At 44.7% G+C, this 20,418-nt stretch overlaps 1 protein-coding gene across 7 annotated transcripts in view; it reads left to right on the top strand.

Moving 5' to 3' along the window:
• Positions 1-20,418, top strand: part of SCML2 (Scm polycomb group protein like 2) — a 1,699,115-nt gene that overhangs the window by 1,087,740 nt on the left and 590,957 nt on the right. For all 7 annotated transcript variants that reach the window (XM_069636837.1, XM_069636835.1, XM_069636832.1 and 4 more), the window contains one exon: positions 14,554-14,686. In XM_069636837.1, the coding sequence (XP_069492938.1) occupies positions 14,554-14,686 (133 nt within the window). The remainder of the gene's footprint in view (positions 1-14,553; positions 14,687-20,418) is intronic.

Raw genomic sequence — 20,418 nt, 5'->3', positions numbered from 1 at the left:
GCGAAATGCTCTGTCGACACGGTACAGCATAGTAAAGCGTTTGCTGAAACTCAGTGTGTAAAAGACAGAGAAAACAGAAGACAGTCTACATGTAATGTCTGGAGCATTCCAGAGGTGGCAAACAAAACCCATAGTGATGAGACAAGGCACGATCAGAATGGCACAATTAAATCAGTAATCGAATCTTATCTGGATACTCGTTTAGGATCGTTCCTCCCGCCAAGATGCTTATTAGCGGAACCGAATAAAGTAACGTTTGCTGACGAACAAAGATTTGCCAGTGAGTTTGACCTTTGTCAAAAGACTAAACAAGTGACCAATGAATCGAACAATAAACAATTTTCCAAAACTCAAGAACCTATAACAAAACAACAAAAACAGGACCTAAAAAGGAAACAAAATTTTGCAAACCATCATACATTAATTTTAAAATGTCGTGCGGCTCCTTACACTCAATATGATCTGTCTCGCACAAGTGTACTCAACATCTTTAGTGATGTGCCAGAACTAGGAGACCTCACCTCATTTGATATTAGCCAAGTGGAATTTATTTGTGATACTAATTTGGGGATTGTGCGTTTATGGATGAAATCCGGGTTAGTTATGAATTACCTATGGCAGGCACGAATGAAACTCTTTGCAATGGGTTTTCTCCTTGCTCAAGATCCGGAAAGAAACAATAGCGAAACAACCCCGGAGGAACAAGTAATGGCCACTCCAATTACAAGTGTTTGCCAGTGCTTGAAATGCAATGCTGATGATTCTGTATTTCCTAATGCCCGTCTCTCTGTCATAGCCACCACCGACTCAAGAACAATATGAGCAAAAAGTTGACTCCGCTACACTTGTAAGTTGGAATACAAGGGGTTACGCCCATCTTTTAACTAACCCTAACTCCCTCTTGAATGACGCAGACATCATAGTCCTTCAAGAGACATGGCTAAGTGATGTACCACTATGGGATAACCATGTCATCGTAATTAACCCTGCAATTATAGCTCCAAAAGGTCGCCCGATGGCAGGGCTTCTTGTAGCCGTTAAGATGGGAATTAATATACAGTTACAAGCATGGGAAAACCCCAATAAGTTCATACAGTTGGTAAAAATCTCGATGGAGTCTAAACGGCTCGCATTAATAAACATCTATAGAAACCCAGCCGCGATTACGGATCTATGTTTTTACAAAGACTTATCCAATATGTTTGATATATTTGCACAATCCAAAGAAATAACTGATGTTATTCTAGCGGGGGATCTTAATATTGATGTTTTCAAATGTGAACGGGGGAAAAGAACACAGGATTACAAAAAGTGGAGTTCTCTCATGAAGCTATTTAACATGAGAATGGCTAATGGATCATTACCGGGAGATATTCCGCAACATGACACGTGGCAAAGAGGAACATCGACAAGCATTATAGATTACATATACCTATCAGCGGGGCTTTTTATGTCATCTATTGAATTTAAGATAATCAAGCAATCAAGCAGTGATCATCATATGCTATCTCTATCATGGCCAAGAGGCACACAGGAAAAAAGCATTACATCTCAATGGATGCCGCAAAAATTGGAAATCAATAATGCAAAATCACGATTTAAGTGGACACCGACTAAACTGATAAGCCTAAATGCAAATCTAATATTACAAAATGACTCACGGAATACTCATACATATGTCGAAGCACTTGCCACCTACAAAACTTTTTTTATCCCTTTGGGCCGTTCTCACCCTCATACATATGATCAGTTACTATCTCAAAAAGAGAAAAGGAATACCGTAAAGAGCTGAGATTAGCTAGACATCATACCTGGCCTGAAAATGAAGAATTAGGTAAAACTTTAAAAAATCGTTATAGATCCTGGATACGGGCTCATAAAGGACAGTTATTTCAACAGGATGGAGAGACCTTTCTGAAAGCTGCAATAAGTAAGAATTCTGCACAAATATGGCAATTACTCAATCAAAAACTAAACCCAAATATTCAGCAATCACAATTAAATGGAGTAATTGAAAGTGAATGGGTAGCACATTTTTCACAATTGTACACAGATAAAGCCTTCCAGTATGATCCTAAGAGTTATTCAGCAGTGACCTGGAACATTGAATGTTCAGAAGAAATAATTGAGACGCTCATAACCAAATCTTCATCCTCGCGAGCAGCAGGCCCAGATGGCATAACTAATTGTATGCTAAAACAACACCCGCAACTTTGGACCAAGATACTGAAAAACATATTCCAGCATATATTAAAGATACGGAGGATTCCAGACTCATGGCGTAAGTCTATCATTGTGCCAATCTTTAAAAAAGGAGACCGTAGCATACCAGCTAATTACCGCCCGATAGCGCTATTGGATTCCCCAGGCAAAATATTTAATAGATTAGTCTTAACGGCCTTCAATACTTGGACACTAGAAAATAAAATCAGAGATCGTAATCAAACGGGCTTTGTTCGCGGATTGGGGACGTCTGTAAACCTAATGATTCTAAATGCACTAAAAGCTCAAGCACAACAAACAAAAACAGCATTATTTTTTGCATTTATTGACCTAAATGCTGCGTTTGATTCAGTTTCTCGCGTAAAACTTCTTCAAAAATTATTGAAAGCACAGTGCCCACAAGATCTAATCGATATCATAGCCGCTCTTCATTCAGGCACGTCCATTCAAATTCGGTTGTCCTCTACTGGCCTGCTTTCTCAAGCAATCAACACGTCAAGAGGCTTGAAACAAGGGTGCATCTTGGCCTCATCACTATAACTTTTTCATTCATGATCAAGAAATATTTTACAACTTACTTACTGACTCACCAAAAATGAATGGTCTTACAATACAAGCATTATGGTATGCCGATGACCTTGTGCTAATTTCTAAGACACCAATAGGCCTCCAAAAGTTAATAACTGCACTCTCAATCTACTTTGAATATAATTAGCTATCAATGAACGTAAAAAAATCCCAGATTGTAGCTGACACTCCTGCGAGATCACAAAGAACTAAGTTCGTATGGAGGGTCAAAAATATTACCCTCGATATTGTCTCAAGCTATAAGTATCTGGGCACTCAATTTGAAGCCAATTCAGTGACTAGTGACCATCATCGTCCACTACAAAGTAAATTGAATATAGCAATTTCCCAGTCTAAATTGATTCTTTATAAATATGGTAAATTTTCGATCAAGCCTGCCCTATATTATTGGCAACAAAAAGTAACTCCTACAATTTTATATGGGATGGAGGCACGAGCTCTAACTGACGTGAAAGATCTAGATAGAATGGAAGCAAAATTTTGGAGAAACATCTTACACCTTCCACAAGCAACCCCAGTATCATGCATAAGGTATGAAGTCGGTCTTACATCGCTCAAGGCAAGATATCATTGGCAGCTGTGTGCGTTTTTTAGGAAATGCTTATTGAACATTGAAAGTAAATCAATTATAGCTGTACTTGCGGCTTATTTATTCAACTCAAATCATTGATTTATAGTTAAATGGGCCACCTATGTCTATCAAATAATGGCTGTAGCTGAAGTAGACGTAGAAACTCTAACACAGAACCCTAACCGAGCAAAAAAAAAAATCTTCTATCAGGACTGGTTGGCGAATCGTACTCTTTGTCTTCAATACAAAATTTTTAGTAGTTGTGTTTCCAGATAAAAAAATGGGAACTGTTGAAACTTACCTGTTAAAATCACCATCTCCTCAACTTCGCACAGCAATCTTGAGAATGCGTTTTGGCTTGTGGTTGACCCGAGACTTACTGGCTCAACGGAAACAAATAGACAAGTCAGATAACTTTTGAAGGTTCTGCCAAAAGACATCACAAAAAGAAACTTTAGAACACATAGTAGTGGACTGCCCTGCGCTGTGCCCATTAAGGAACAATGCTTACAAGAAACACATGACTGTGGTTGCTAATGTACAGCAGAATATGAGATGGGCCTATCTGCTAAACTCAACGAATATGAGTCTATTTATTGCTTCTGTTGAGTTTTTGAACAATCTTAGCTTGTATACACCATGCGACACTTGACTCTTTTACAAAATCTGTCCTAGTTACAATTACATGTCAGATGCACTAATATGCTTAAGTTCATGAGGCTTAAGGTAATATTATAATATATTGTAAAAATTATGATGGTATTAATGTATTTCATGTATTTTACTTATTTTTTCATATTTTACTTATATTTTGAAGTATTCTTGTAAAAAATCTCTTGATTAAAAACAAGAAATAAATAAAAAAAAATAATTACTCCCTCCTCCACACTACTACTGCTCCATCCCACCTTCTACTTGAACACCTTCTTTTTAATCACACGGGCATCTCTCATCCACTCCCTACAATTGCTCTCCTAAGTGCACACTCCACTTGTTCATGCACACTCACAATGCAGTATTACTTGCAGAGACTTGGCAATACTCCCCTTTTCCAAAATAGTCTCCACACTCCACCATTGTTCCTCCTGCTGGTTTCTTGGTCTGCCGCCTTCTCCTCCTCTGACCTCACCCGAGCAACACTTCATGTTTCCCGAGGTCTCTTTTAACCACCGCCATATCCTCTGGTTGGTCTATCCCTGGACAAGGTGGCCCCGTCTTCCCCCACCAGCGAGGTGTTAAAAATAAGAAATCTTTCATATAGTGCATTAATCCTACCCATTTTTGTCAACGTGGGGCTGCCATGGAACAATAATGGTGGTTTGTTTGTTACAGTTTCCCAGCTGGGTTGGGAGCGGGCTGGTCTGGCTGCACCCAAGCTAAGTTGTGTTGCTGTTTGGTGGGGGGGGTTTCTTTCATGACCCTGGTGGTCTAGTGGGCCTGTATCCGTCTCCTTCCCTAGCGGGCCGAGGCTGGTGTGTGGTGTGCAGCTTTGAAAACATGCACGTAGGAGCTCCAGATCTTCTACCAGGTGCTTTCCCTTCCCACTGTGCTGTCTGCATGCAGCTCACGTAGCCCTTCTGACGGGTGAACAAAGCCTCCAACTCACTTCCTGTTAGTTTTCGCTCTGCGTCGGAGTGTTGAGAATTCTTTGCAGGGGCTGTTGATGATTCTCTGCCTTGTGGGTAGATTTCTCCTATGTTTCTCTAGAAAAGAAAGGGAAGACTTGGCCATCACCTGTATCCAAAGGCATGGGGTGATGCAAATGGGAACGGCACATATACAAGTTGGCACTTGGGGCAGGGGACAGGAATGAAGGCCCGTCCAACTGCCACTGTCCTCGTGAGGGGTAGAACTGGCTATGTATTCCTCCCTGGTAGGGCTCCCACCACTGGCTAGGAGGGATTGCCATCCCCTCTTGACAAGGTTAAGGTGCTGACCTTATCAAATGTAATGGATGCTATTTAAAAAATAAATGGAAAGCAGGGGTCAAGGCACCTCTCAACCTTACAAAGTGAAACTGTTTTTGTTCATTTGTTGGTTAGTTTGACACTTGAATTCTTTTCTTTTAAAGTACACATGAACAAAGTTATGTAAATAAAATGGAAAAGTGATGTTCCACAATCGCTGGCAGCGGCATGTAGAGCAACCTATGCAATTGTCTGTGGGTTTTAGAACTCTAAAAAGGCTCCTTACTTTGTATCCCAAGACCACAAACTACTGTAGGATCACCAGACAACTTGTGGCTTTCCGTCCCTCTAGTAAGAGTCTGGTTGTTTTGAAAACGGGGATTTGGAATGGATTGTGTCCTCCAACGTATTCCACATCTTTGATATGTAATGTCCACAGCTGTACACTTGGAAACCTTTTTCATCCGAGGGAGTCCTGCGTCGATGATGTCGGGTCGATGTCCCTCGAAGGCCTCCGTCGAGGGCGACGTCACCCCGGATGTTATAAATAGGACGCACAGTGCATCTAGCCTCAGTTCTGGTTTTTCCGCGAACGTGTTGCTTCGTGAAACTAGGTGCGCCTCCTGTGTTATCATCGTTGAGATGTTTTTTTCTTCGACCTCTCCGACTCCGCGGTCTGGCTTCAAAACTTCCCGAGACTGCAAGTCGAAAATGTCAATCACCGACCCGCATCACATTTGTTTGTTGTGCCTGGGCGAGTCACACGACACCGACGACTGTGCGAAATGACAGTTGCTGACTGCCAAGGCCTTGCATGAGCGGAAGTAGAAGCACAAGGTAGGTAGGGGCTCTAAGCCTGTTAAGTCCCGAAAATCCAAATCGTCCAAGGGGGTTTCCACCACCGACTTGAGGCGCGACTCTCTGCATCAGGAGGAGTCCCGGGGATCTTGGTCCCAGAGTGGTTCCCGCCATTCTTCTTCCTCGTCCCGGCACTCTAGGAAGCACCGTCACTGGTCGCCTTCCCCGTCCTCCTCGGAGAATGGTGCTTCGAGAAAGATTGCATGCCTGATGAATCCTCCTCTCCGGAGGAATGGGGTGCATTTAAATAGCAAATGTTAGCGATGTTTCATTCACAGGGCACAGGACCGGTCGCGCCTTCTACCAAAGCTGGCCAGGATCAGTCTCGTACTGTGGCTCGCACGCCTTCAGGCTCGGGTCCGTGACTCGCACGCCTTCAGGCTCGGGTCTGTGACTCGCATCGGGAGCCTTCGAGGTCTGACGGACAAGGATTCAAAAAGTCGCAAGAGATGTGCTTCTAGGTCTCGGTCCTCGTCCCCAGCGAAACTGCAGCAACCTACTGAGGGCTCGAGGCCGGCGTCGACGCTTTGCCGTCGTATCAGCCCACGGCGCCGTCTGCACCTGTGTCAACGCCGAAGCCTTCGCGCTCACGACGTTGAGGTTGTCGATGCTCTCGGCGTCGAAGCCTTCGGTGCTATCGGCACCTTTGGGGATTTTTTTCCTGAAATTTGCCTTTTGGAGTACCCCGATGTGGTGGAACCTCCTAGGAAGGCTACAGCGAAGTCTGTGAGGGCAGTTTTGGACTCTAGGCCCTGTTCTGTCACCAGGCCCGGTTTCAACTCCCTCTGGCTGACATATATGAAGAGGAAGAAAGGTCTGAATTTGAGGACCCTGGTGAACTTGGAGACAGTCAGTTGGAGGAGTTGAAGCAGACCCTCCATGATGCCAGTGGGTTGTACACTTCTCCGGTAGTGGAATTTGGTAGGCCTGAGCATACCCTGGGGCTCATGCAGAGTCTTCATACCGGAGGCTCATGGCTAGTATCTCGGAGTATCTGGGCTGGTCCAGTCCTCCTGAAGACTTTGTGCAAGGTGATCTAACGGACCTCTTAGATCAAGGTCCGTCCACTGACCCAGTTTTACCATTTCATCTCACCTTTCAGAAAAGGGTGGCAGCTGCTTGGCAGTCCCCGGAATCTCTTCCGGCTTTTAATAAATCTTTGACAAAGAAATACCGCCCTTCCATTAGCGACCCCAGCTATTTATCTACTCACCCCACTCCCGAGAGTTTGGTGGTTCAGGCGGCATACCCTACCATCCCTCCAGATAGGGACAACAAGCACTTTGATGGTTGGGCCTGGAAGGTATTTTCTGCCTGGAGCATGGCCTTGAAATCGGCCAACTCCACTTGTGCCTTGGCAAGGTTTTCACACACTCTGTGGAACTGTTTCTTTAGCGGCTGAGCATATTCCCGTGGGGAAGAAAAGGATGGGTTCCTTGCTCTTGTGCAAGATGGCAAGGATGCCATGTGCGAATCCCTTCAGTCGGGCTTGGATACAGCCAACAGTGTTAGCCGGTCCATGGCTGCAAGCAACATTATACGCAGGTTTGCATGTTGGCAGAAGTCAGGTTTTGCTCCGGATGTGCAAGGCCGTCTTCTCAGCATGCCCTTTGATGGCACACATTTGTTTGGCAGCAAGGCTGACAAGAGCCTTGAGAGGTTGAAGACCTCGAAAGCTGCAGCTGAATCTTTAAGCGCAGCTGTGCATCAACCTCCGCCTTTTCGTCCTAGGGGACAGCAATGGAGGGGAGGTTCTTTTCGTTACTACTCTTCCTCTTGTAGAACGATAGAATGAGAGGGGCTGCCAATCAAAGGGGCCTGCGAAAAAGTACCTGTGGTGGTCTGGGAAATCGTGGTGCAAAAGCCGCTCAGGCAGCTGCCTCTTTGCCTTCAGGCACCTCCGCAGCCGCTGCCTAACAGTCATGAGGCCATGTCCCATGGTTTGCCAGTTGGGGGCAGACTGTCTCAGCATCTCAAAGAATGGAGAGCCATTACTTCAGATGCGTGGTTTCTGGATACCATAGCCCATGGCTACTGCCTTCCCTTCCTTCAGCGGCCTCATGACAATCCACCGGGGAAACTGAGACGTCCGGATCTGCTCCTTGCGCAGGAAATCCTAACCCTGCTGGAGAAAGGCACTATAGAACTGGTGCCTGTAGCGGAGAGGAACAAGGGATGGTATTCCCCTTATTTTTTGATCCCAAAGAAAGACGGGGGATTGAGACCCATCATGGACTTGCGTTGGTTGAACAAACTTCTCAGGAAGGTCAAGTTCAAGATGTTACTCTATCTCAAGCCCTCCAGACCCTTCAACTTCAGGATTAGTTGGTGTCTCTGGACCTACAGGATGCTTACTTTATGTGCTGATTCAGAAAGTATCTGAGGTTAGCGGCTGGTGACTCGTACTTTCAGTTTCGGGTCCTGCCATTCGGATTGACCTCCGCCCGAGGGTCTTCACCAAGCTAATGGTGGTGGTGGCAGCGTACCTCAGGCAAGGCGGGATTCACGTCTACCCCTACATTGATGACTGGCTGATCCGGGCGCGCTCTCCCGAGCAAGCGTTGGATCACCTCGGTCTCACCTGTCGCACCCTCCACACGCTGGGCTTCTCCCTGAATTTCAAGAAGTCGCATCTGACACCTTCCCAGCAGCTCCAGTACATCGGGGTTGTGTTAGACACGTCCTTGGAGAAGTGTCTAACACTTGTCCACCATCTGCACAGAATGTGCAGATGGTGGACAAGTTTCAACAGGCCCAAATTCTTAAGGTTGCTCGGCCTCATGGCATCCTGCATTTTTCTGGTGCCAGAGGCCAGGCTGTGAATGAGGTCCCTGCAATGGGCCCTCAAGATGCAGTGGTCACAGTTCTCCGGCAAGATGTCGGATCACGTGCAGATTCCACTCTCGGTCTCCCAGGATCTTCTGTGGTGGGCCAACAAAGGGAACCTGATGAGAGCGGAACCGTTTTGGCAACCTTGGCCAAGGTGACTAGTGATGGACGCTTCTCTCACAGGATGGGGTGCTCATGCCAACGACTTGACCGCCAGCAGTTGTTGGTCTCCGTCGGAGTCCAGACTCCACATCAGTCTGTTAGAGCTGAGGGCCATCAGGCTGGCCCTCAAGGCTTTTCTGCCATCTGTACGGGGGAAGAGTGTCCTAATCATGATGGACTACACTGTGGCCATGCATTACCTCAACAAAATAGGGGGGGTAGGGTCACTCCCGTTTTGCAGAGAGGCAATGCAGCTCTGGTTCTGGAACATCCAGCAGGAGATTTCGATCTCGGCAGTTCATCTTGCCGGAGATGAAAATGTAGCGGACGCTCTAAGCAGGCAGAACACGATCTCTCACAAGTGGGAGTTGACACAGGAAGTCCTTCGGGAGATCTTCGCCCTTCGGGGAACCCCACAAGCGGATCTATTCACTACCAGTGTCAACCGGAAGTGCAAGAGATTCTGCTCAAGGGAATTTCCTCCAAGAGGAGCTTTAGGAGACGCGTTTGGGGTGGATTGGTCATTCCCACTGCTGTACGCGTTTCCTCCAGTCTCTGTCATTCCTCACGTGTCGCGGAGGTTACGGAGGTTCAGTTCCCACATGATCCTCATTGCTCTGGATTGGGCCAGGAGAGCGTGGTACCCGGACCTTCTAGAAATGTCCATCTGTTCTCCGCCGTCTTTCCTGCCGAGAGGATCTGCTGTTCCGCGAGGGAGGGAGGGGGGGGGTGGGGGGGGCGGCTACGCGGGGCAGAGTCCCGGTTCTCCATCCAGAGGTCAAGAGACTCAACCTTCACGCTTGGTATCTGAAAGGTTGAGGTATAAGGATTGGGACCTCCCGGATGACGTGATGGAGGTGTTGCTTTCGGCCAGGCGGCCTGCAACAAAATCCCTTTGCCGTTGGCGTAAGTTTTGCATCTGGTGCAGAGGTCACAATGTTGATCCTTTTCAGTGTTCCATTTCTATGGTTTTGTCTTTCTTACTTTCTTTGGCCCACAGGGGCCTTCAAGTGGGTACCCTTAAGGGTTACCTGGCGACGCCGTCTATCTTTAAGCGATCGTCTGAAGAATGTTCTTACTTTAAGATTAATTTGATTTCTCAGTTTCTTAAAGGACTGACTAATGTATTCCCGCCATCCCCTTTCCAGGTGACGGTTTGGGACTTGAATCTGGTTTTGAAATTTCTCATGGGTGCTCCGTTTGAACCTTTGCACTCCTGTCCTTTGAGATTACTGTCCTTCAAGACTGTTCTTGGTTGCGGTTACTTCCTCTCGCAGTGTGGGTGAATTGCAGACACTTTCATCTAAGCCACCCTTTACTGTGTTTCGTCCCTCCTTTCTACCTAAGGTAGTATCTGAATATCATTTGAGTCAAAAGGTGGTTCTTCCATCGTTCTACCCTCCTCCTTGTTCTGGTAAGGAAGAGGAGTGACTCCATCGGTTGGATCCTAGCAGAGCTCTGAGATTTTACATTTCTAGGAGGTCCAGGGTCAGAGTGGACGATCAACTCTTTGTAGGATATGCTGGACACCGTTTGGGCCAGGCAGTTACGAAACAGACCTTTTCCAGGTGGATTATCCTCACCATTACGGAATGTTATCAATTGGCGGGTAAGGACCCTGCTGAAGGTTTTGCGAGCTCATTCCACTTGGGGCGTGGCTATTCCCACTGCCCTCCAGCAAGGTGTTCCTATTAGGAATATTTGTGATGCCGCTACATGGGCTTCAATCCACACCTTTTGTTAAACTTTTTTCCCTGGATACAATCCATGGTCGGATATGGCCTTCGGGAAGGCGGTTCTTTATTCCGCAATCTAATTGGTTACTCTAAATTCTTTTCCCTCCTCCATTTACTGGTACTGCTTTGGGAGCCTGTCAAAGATGTGGAATATGTTGGAAGAATATCCAGTCGAAAGAACGTTACCAGTTGGTAATTAACTTGTTCTTCTCATTTAGTGTGTGGTTCACAGAAGTCTACTGGGACTGCCCACAGTAACATTCTTTTTTTGCTCTGGACTGGCCAATACTCTTCATTAGCACACAATAGAGCACAAACATCCACAATTCATGGACAGCAGCTACACTTGTTTCATATACAGGAAAGCGGATGGAGCGAACCCAGCAAACTATCCCTTTTCAGCATATAGGGAAAAGTTCAGAAGAGGCTACTCTATGGCTGAACCCTTTTTCTCCTTCGCACACCCAATATATTTATATGCAGCATTCAAGGAGAAGCTTGCTTTGCATACTTAATCTTGCCTTCATATTGACTGGACCAAAGCTGTGGGACAAGTTGAATAATACAGGCATCCAACTGGACAGCTTGTACTGGGAAGAACATGTGTTTTAACACATTTGTCAAGACAACTATGATTGGGGAGACACAGGATTAACGGATAGGCAATTTTGTGTGGCAGGAATGTATTCAGGCCCCTCCACTTCCTACCCTTTACCTTGATGATGGAGCACTGCAGGGTACACAATTAAGTGCATGGTGCGAGAACACAAACTAAACTTACAAACAGGAACACAATGTACCTTTAGGAACCAGGGTTTTCCAACTTTTAGACCAGTGAGTAAAATGCCTTCTATAGTCAAACTTCCACCTGGCAGGCTGACCACTCATTTGCTCGTGGGACAAGCACATAGAACCTTTAAAGCTCTGTTAGTATCCGACTCAATTCAGGAAAGCTTACGGGCAGCTAATTAATGCCCCTCTCTAAAAAAACACTTGATGCAGTGGACAGACCAAAATGAGATAATATATTTGAATGCTTATCAGAATTAATGTACCACACTCACATGAGTGTAGTTTTGATAGCTTCTATCTAAGAAATGGAGGAGATGGATGCAATCGCATACAGTATGCGAACAGGCATGTCCTGCGGACTGGACCAGCAAAAAAAAGTCTTCCATTTACTGGTCTTATGCCTATATCACAGATAGAAGGAATACTTCTCTCAATACTTTCAAGTCTGATGGATTAACCAAGAACTTGAGGCCAAAGTCCTGGTTCAGGGTCTTCATTCAGTACAAGAAAAAGAATGTCAGAGAATTGAGTCAGGATGAGTCCACATGCAGGGGTTTGGGAGTAGACTCAAATGAATGAAAACACTTTTCTTAAAGCCTTGTCGGTTGGTCCTTCCTTTCTGCCCTGAGGAGTTTCTCAGAGTGCTTGGGGTATGAAGTGCTCCCCACTTCTTTCTTGGCATTGACCCTGGTGTGGAATAGGGTCAATTCATTTTCTTGCCAGACAATGCACTGCCACCATACTCCTAAACAACATTGTTTGATCATGGCTGGCGCCCCTTTCTAGTCTTCTCTTTGCATCTTTCCTCCTCCTGCCCTCTCTCCTCTGTGTAATCTTTGTATCTGTCACCACCTCCTTCTCCTCCTTTCTCCCTTCTTCCCATTGTTTGACTTTCTTGCTGCTCTGTCACATAGTTCGTTCTATCTCCTCTTCTTCTCTCCTTGCTACCTACTTCAGTGTATAGCTTTCCTTTCTCTGGCCCTCATAATCTCTTGGGCTCCTCCGTTCCCCCAACCCGCTGCTTGACGTCCTCCACCTTATTACTAGCCCCCTTGTCTTTTGTTATCTTCTTCGGTCCTCTTCTTCACACCGTATTTTGTTTGCTCTTGTTCGCCATCACTCTGCCCTGATCAATTTTTCAGTTCTTTCCTTTCGTCCACTCTTAACCACTCTGTTTTTGTGCTAGTTTCTCCTACCTCCGTGATTCTTTCTTCCACACTTTCCTTCTCTACACGTTTCTCCTACTCCTCTGATATTTCTTCTTTCACCTTTATTCCCTTTTCTTCCAACACCACTCTCTTCTCTACATCCTGTTCTTGCCTCCTCCACCGGTGTTCTCTTCACTTTGCTTTCCCGTGCTCCCTCTTCCACCCTTTCCTTCACTACAAGGTTATCCTACTCGTCTGATCTTTCTTCTTTCCCCTTTATTCCTTTTTCCTTTACCTCCACCCTCTTCTCCGCCTTCTCTTTTTACCTCTTTTGTCGGTCATCCCTTTTTTCCTCTTTCTCCCTCCTCCACTCTCCTCTAAGCACCTCCTTTTCCCTTCCACTTTCTTTTCCTCTGTCTCTACCTATCTATCTCATCTCTCCTCTTTTCTTTACCATCACTGTTCTAGCCCCTGTCCTCACTTACTCTTACCCCTACATTACTAGGCAAGCATGGTCCCCTTTTATACCGGTAGGAACCTCGACTGTTTTTTGTCAAGGACATAAGTGTGTTTAGCTGTGTGCGAGTTACAGGTAATCTATCAGTTTGTCCAGCAGTTTCCTTAATTTGAAGACCAGCGCCTGAGATCACTTGGGTGTTCACCAGTCCAGTGGCTTTGTGGGTCGATATATGAGAAAGCTGGGTACTGTCTTTTTTGCATTCTAAGAGGGGAACTGATCCTTTGGGGTCCCAAGACTCTTGTTTTTTGCTGACGCTTGATAGCTCAAAGATTAATTGTTCATATGCACTTTCCCAGTGTGTTCATCAAGCAGTAGTCTTTACATAAACCAGCTCTCGCTTCTAAACAGTACCCAGATGCTGTCGAGACTATGAACTGCAGGCCCCTTGGTTGCTCTGCTGTGATTTGGCTGATAACATAGTCTCTCTACTTGATACTTGTCTGCCACCTTGCCAGGATGCTCAGATGATAGTCTACCTTTAGCTTGTCATTGGAACACATAAGATGGACTGGGGTGCCTGGAGGAGCCTATATTTCCCTCCTCACCACTAGTGATTTCATTAGAGGTGGAAGTGGTCATCAGCCCCAGCCCCATCCACTTGTATCAGGAATGGGTCTTTGTCACAATACCCATGCTTCCCGAAAGTGGGATATGGAAAGTCAGCCAGCACTTTCAAACCTCATGGCAGGGACTGGCATAAGGGTGGAGGTTGCAACTGATTAGTCTCACACAGGAATTCAAATACAAATGTAAAAATGAAAATCTTTTGTTACGGATATTATTTCACTGTTTAAAACCTTCTATGTCAAGGAGAATTAAATCAAATTGAGAAAGGAATAATTGAATGTTCTGTTTAGAGTTTGAGGGCAATTGAGAACAAATGAACTATTTTCTGAATGTTTCTTAACTGAATAATTGGTAAATATTTGTCTCAGATACAGTATAAAAGTAACTAAAATTGAAATAATCAAACTTTGGTGAGTTAAGAGCATGAAATGCCCCCATACACTTAACTCTATATCGGCGACATAAGAGTATGCCTGTCATTGCCACTCTTAGCAAGTCTTGCTTGAGTAAGATAGCCATGAGTCTATGTAAATCCGCTTCTGACACTCAAGTAATGAATGCAATTATTGAGAATAGTTAACCTTTTTGAGGCAATATGTACATTTTCTATTGTATGCATAAAATTGACTTTATTTACTTTCCACACCCACAGAAAAAAAATAGTGTAATGCAGTCATCTTCCCCACCATCTTTTGTCAGTACAGCTGAAGAAGATACAAGTAAAATGCATGCATTTAAAGAAGGAGTTGGAATTGGCAGCCCTGCAATGTCTGTAATATCCACAGGTAAGACGTTTTTTAATTGTAACAATGAACAGTGTTCTGCTCATGGCATTGGTGATTTATTTTGAGGTATAATGCTTTGAGACTATGTGAAAGAGAAGTTTAACGATGTGGATGCTTACCCACTTGCCAATCCCCTCACCCATTCATTCCAAGACTGCTGTGCCTAAACAACGTTTTGCCTGTGGTGAGTGGGACCTGGGGGGCCCACAGCTCATAATCCACTCCTACCCACTCAGATACACCGATTTGGGGATTTGTGTATGAATAAGTCCTAACGGAAAAATGTTTTTCAAAGACAAATACTTTCACTTCTGCCACATTTGTACTCTACTTATTTGTTTGATAGTCTTCTACAAATGTACATCTTAAATGATCTGTTTACCCGTGAGCATTTCTCCTCTCTGAGAAATCAAGTGCTAGTTCTTGTTCAAATGCACTACCTTGAACATCACCCATTATCCCTTCTTCTCAAATCCCAGGATCTGGTGCATGCACCCTCTCCCCCTCTATCATGGCTGGCATGCTTGTTAGGCAAGATTGTGTGCAGTACCCTTTGGGAGACTACAGCAACCTTGACCTCTTGGCAATAGGAACCCAGCCTTTGATATAAGTCTGTACTACACAGGTTGGTAGTGTGGCTGAGCAGCCAGGCTTTTCTCAAGAGGGCTCAATGTGAGCAGTAGGGTTTTTACACAGAGATTCACAGTGACAAATATTCAAACAAACTCTTACACTCAAGGTTTCTTGATTAAACATCTATTAATTTATTTAAGCCTTCTTCAGAAGGGAGCAATTTATCAGCAACACACACATACACTTCAGAATACACTCTTAGTTTCTCTAAATCAGCAAGTACCCATTTGGGATGGCACACAGATGTTTCCCATATAATCAAGCAGCAATCTCGCCACCAGCTACCCACCTTTCCCACACAGAGGATGTAGGTTAACTACTCACCAGATGATAATGACTCTCACCTAATTGTGGGTCTTACAACAGGCTCGGTTTCAAAACCTATTTTAATGAGTATGTAATAATGCATGTGAACAATATTAAAAATCAGTCTAATAACAAACATATCAACACTTATGATAACAGGCGTTATAGAACAAAAAAGACCATTTTAGGATACTATTGTGGCCAAACCCTAATATGGCAAACAAGATGTAGCTTATGTACCAGGGTTATGTGATGTTAGTAACACGAGTGATTGATGGCAGCCATGTATACATTTCTACACAACATGGAACATCTACACTTAATCGTGTTTCTGGGAGCAGCTGAGCACTTGGGTAAACTAATTCTTGATAGTGTTCTACCGACACCAGTCTTCAGGATGCAGGTAACTAGTGAAACCAGGGCTGACTAGGCTAAATGCACGGGGCCCTGTGCATAGCCGTTATGACCTGGGGACAAAAAGAGAAATGCACTTTTAAAACTCTAAAAAGCCAGCAGTTGGAAGGAGGGGGGGGTCGTTGTTGTGTCATTAAAGTGCATCATAGTGTAGGTTGTATTAGCATCTTAATCATTAGCAGAATAGTTTTCTTTCCACATAGTTTTTACCCCTGTACATATTAGTACCCACCCTTCTCGTATTAGCTGTGCCCCCCCCATTTTCATATCATGGGCAACACACAGGATGATGTAGTACCAGGCCATGAAGAATAACATTACAGACACCAAGACAGCAGAATACTTCAAAGCACACTCGACATTACTGTACATATTGGCTCTATTGGTAATCCTATCGCTAACTAACATTAAGCCGTTATCTGTGAGCGTGCTCCTTTCGGCCATTGTGTTACCTGGAGGTGCGATGTAAAATGGTTAAGTGACGAGCATACATTAATTCTTTACATTACATGGTTCATTACTGTTTGTGATATTTTCCTTTTTATTTTCTTGTTGCTATAAATCTTTCAACATACTTTTCTGCTCATCCTACATTTTGCTTATACTGAGCTACTGACATTTCTTTATGTACTCAATTTATTAACTTGTATTTAATTTGATGGAGAGTGCAGGAAAAGATATTATAAGGAATGTTGTCGAGAGGACATAAGAGCGAGAGATAGAAAGAAAGAGAGAAAGCGAGAGAGAGAGAGTCATGCAAACACATTCATATTCATTGTCTAATTTCACTCTTTGCAATTACTTTTCCACTTCGTCGACGATTTCTGTGTTGCTTATTTGCTCACACTGAGGGAGTGCACTATCGTGTGCTCTCCTCACATCAGAGAGGTGCACCCAGTATTTCAGTCCCTTGATTTTTACAGCTGTGGGTGTGCAATAAATGACCTCATAAGGTCCATGAAACCTCGGCGAGTTCCACTGCCGAACGAAACTCCTTACATATACATTGCCGCCTGGCATTAATGGGCCCCCTGGACTGTCTGTGGCCGGCATTGCAGTATCTGTCGGGGTATTCTCAGTGAAGGGTGGTGTAACTTGTCGCGCTATGCTACGTACTGCGCGCGTCAACTGGGTGAGGTATTCCTTAATTTCTTCCCCCAGCACTGTGGCAGCCCGGTGCGCATCTGATGCTTTTCTTATTGTGAGAGTGGCGTTTGTATACACCTGCCCATCACAATTTCATGGAGGCTTAAATGGTGGTCTTTGCTTGGCTGCGTTCCGAGTTGGAGCAGTGCTAGGGACAGGCAATATACCCAGTTTTTCTTGTGTGTTGCGCAACTTTGACAATTTACTTTTGAGCAGGCCGCTGATCTTTTCCACCACCCCATTAGCAATTGGATGATAAATAGAACACAGTTTGTGCTTAACCCCTAGGAACGATGTTACTTCTTTGAAGAGGTCATTCACAAAATGTGTGCGGTTGTCTGATCTTATTACATCGCAAATTCCCCACCGTAAGAACGCCTCTCGTACCAAAAACTTTGCAGCACACTTCTCATCCGGGTGGGGACATGGTCCTACCTCCACCCACCTTGAGAAGAGGAATACCACCACAATCAAATACCTTGCCCCGTTACATCTGTACCATATGTTCCCATAATCAATGTGGAGCTCTCTGAAAGGCCCCACAGGACGCGGTAGAGTTCCTTGCAAAGTTCTTGGGGTCATCCCTGAACTGTATTATTGGCATGTGGTGCATTCTATGGTGAATTTTGACAGATGTTCCTGCAGGTTGGGAACAAACCAGTGCTTTTGTATGTCTGCCGCGATATGTTTCGCTACGTGGGCCGGGAAATGCAGCTGTTGGAACGCTACCTCCAATAGTTCCACTGGCATCACTGCCTTCCCAGTCACTTCCTGTCTCCAGATCGGATCTGTTGGTGATTGCTTGCACCCTCATTTGGCCCACAATTCTTGCTCCTCTATTGGTGCTCTTCTCTGTAATTCTATTTGTGTTATTGGTGTACTGCTATAGCCTTCTTCTACTGTTTGTGCGGTGGGTGTTTTCACAATGCATTCAATTGTGGGAGGTACATTGAAATGCGAGGTGTCTCTCGCTGCTGCGTCTGCTGCCGCGTTTCCCAATGAGATTGCATCTGTGTTAGTATGGGGTTGGCATTTCACCACCGCCACTACTGATGGTTCCGCTAGTGCTTCTATCAGTTCATTTAGTAATGCAGCATGTTGTACTGGCGACCCATCTGCCCTTCGAAACCCTCTTCGTCGCCATTGTGATAATCCTTAATGTACTGTTATTGTGGCATATGCTGAATCCAAATGTATGGTCACTGCACATCCTTTTGCTGTATGCCGCGCTTCAATTAATGCCACCAGTTCAGCCAGTAATGAGAAGGGAGGCGTTTTTGGACAATCATTTCATAGTTGTCTTCTTCCTTTCTTACCACTGCCATCCCCACTTGTTTTTCCCCTGTTTAAGTATCTATGGATGCTGACCCATCTATGAAGTATATTTACCCTTCCTGTAATGCGTTCTCACTTGCTTTAGGGATATCATCTTCCTCTCCCTCGTATGTGGCACAGTCGTGCTCCTGTATGTCTTCTACAGTACATTGTTCTGTAATGAACGTGGCTGGATTTACTGTTTTACATCTGACCACATGCACATTTGGGCTGGATATTATTATTTCGTAAGGTGTTGCCCTCTGTGTTAATGTTGATTTGGATCTTTCTAAAATCGCAAAGAGTGAATGCTCTGCGTACAGCATCACTGAGAAGCCCATTACAATTGTGGCGCTTTTTTCAATGGCGAAGGCCGCCGAAGCGCGAGCTTGTTTGCATGCGAAGTGGCCTTGCATTACCGCGTCCAGCGTTCCGCTGTAGTAGACCAATGGCTTGTGGCCTAGTGACGTTTTCTGTGTCAATACTGCAGTCATCAGTGTGCCATTGCAGTGTGAAAATAGGTAAAATTCCCTGTCATAATCTGGGTTCGCAAGAACCGGTGCGTGTGCAATCAGGTCTTGTAACTTGAAATACTGCTTCATCATGGCATGTGTCCGTTTTAATGGGGCATTTATTCTTTTGGGACTCTTTTAGTGCTTGCAGGAGTGGGCGGGTGTATGCCGCATAATCAAGTATCCATGCGCGGCAGCAATTATAGATGCCGAGAAACCTTTGCATGTCTCTTACTGTTTTTGGTATTAACATGTGGCGTATGGCAGCTACTCTGTCAGGAAGTATTCTTTTGCCATCTTTAGATATTAGTTGCCCTAGGTACAGAGCCTCGGATAGTCAGTATTGCAACTTTCCTTTATCTACCTTATATCCTTTTGTAGCTAGCAAATTCAACAGTGTTACAGAATCTTCTCTACACTGTTCTTCGCTTTTGCTGCAGATGAGCAAATCATCTATATACTGGATTAGCATGCTCTCAACATCAATGTTTCTAAGATCTTCATGTACGATCCTATTGAAAATTCTGGGGCTTTCACAATATCCCTGCGGTAACCTGCAATGTTCGTATCTGCCCCCCCCCCAGCGTGAACGCTGTGATGTACTGAGAGCTTGGGTTGAGTCGGATTGAAAAGAAAGCGTTTTTCAGGTCTACTACCGTAAAACATGTGGCCTCTTTGGGTATGCTGCACATTATTGATGCCGTGTTAGGCACTAATGGGAACTCTTTCCTGGATGACGTCATTGAGTGGGCGGAGATCTTGTATCATTCTCCACGCCCCTCCTTTTGCTTTTTTGATCGGCAATATCGCCGTATTACATGGAGTTGGATAAAACTATTATTCCTTGTTTTAGTAGAGCACTTATTGTTTCTCTGATCCCTTCTTCCGCTTCTTTTGATATTGGGTACTGCTTAACTCTTGGGGGTATGGCACCTGGCTTCAATTTTATCTTAATGGGTGTTACTTCATGCAATAACCCTACATCATGGGGGCCTGTTGTCCAAATCTCAGGCAGTACTCTTTCCATGTCTTCCTCAAATCTTGTGGGTGGCACATTAACACTGGCCATGAGTGGGTTGTGTATCTCCCTGTATTGGATCATGATGTCGTATGGTATACTTATTTCCATTATTATTATTTCCCCATCACTCTCATTGTCAGTGAAAAGCTCTTCATTAGTTAAATCGCGCAACATTATGTTTTGGTCTATACATAGTACTGTTCTCCATTCGCATCCATGTGTGTCCAGTCCTATCACCGCGATATGTTTGCTTGAGACCTGAACCCCCTCTAGATCAATAGACAAAATGGTTCCTGGCACAACGTCTGTATTTACAATTGGATGAAAGGTGAAAGTCTGAGGGCACCCTCCATTCCTTTCGTTATTTCTGGCACAACTCGAGCTAA

The sequence above is a fragment of the Ambystoma mexicanum genome, chromosome 7p, assembly GCF_040938575.1.
Source record: "Ambystoma mexicanum isolate Mex_15411 chromosome 7p, UKY_AmexF1_1, whole genome shotgun sequence".
Lineage (NCBI taxonomy): Eukaryota > Metazoa > Chordata > Amphibia > Caudata > Ambystomatidae > Ambystoma > Ambystoma mexicanum.
This window is presented reverse-complemented; position numbering and strand designations above follow the sequence as displayed.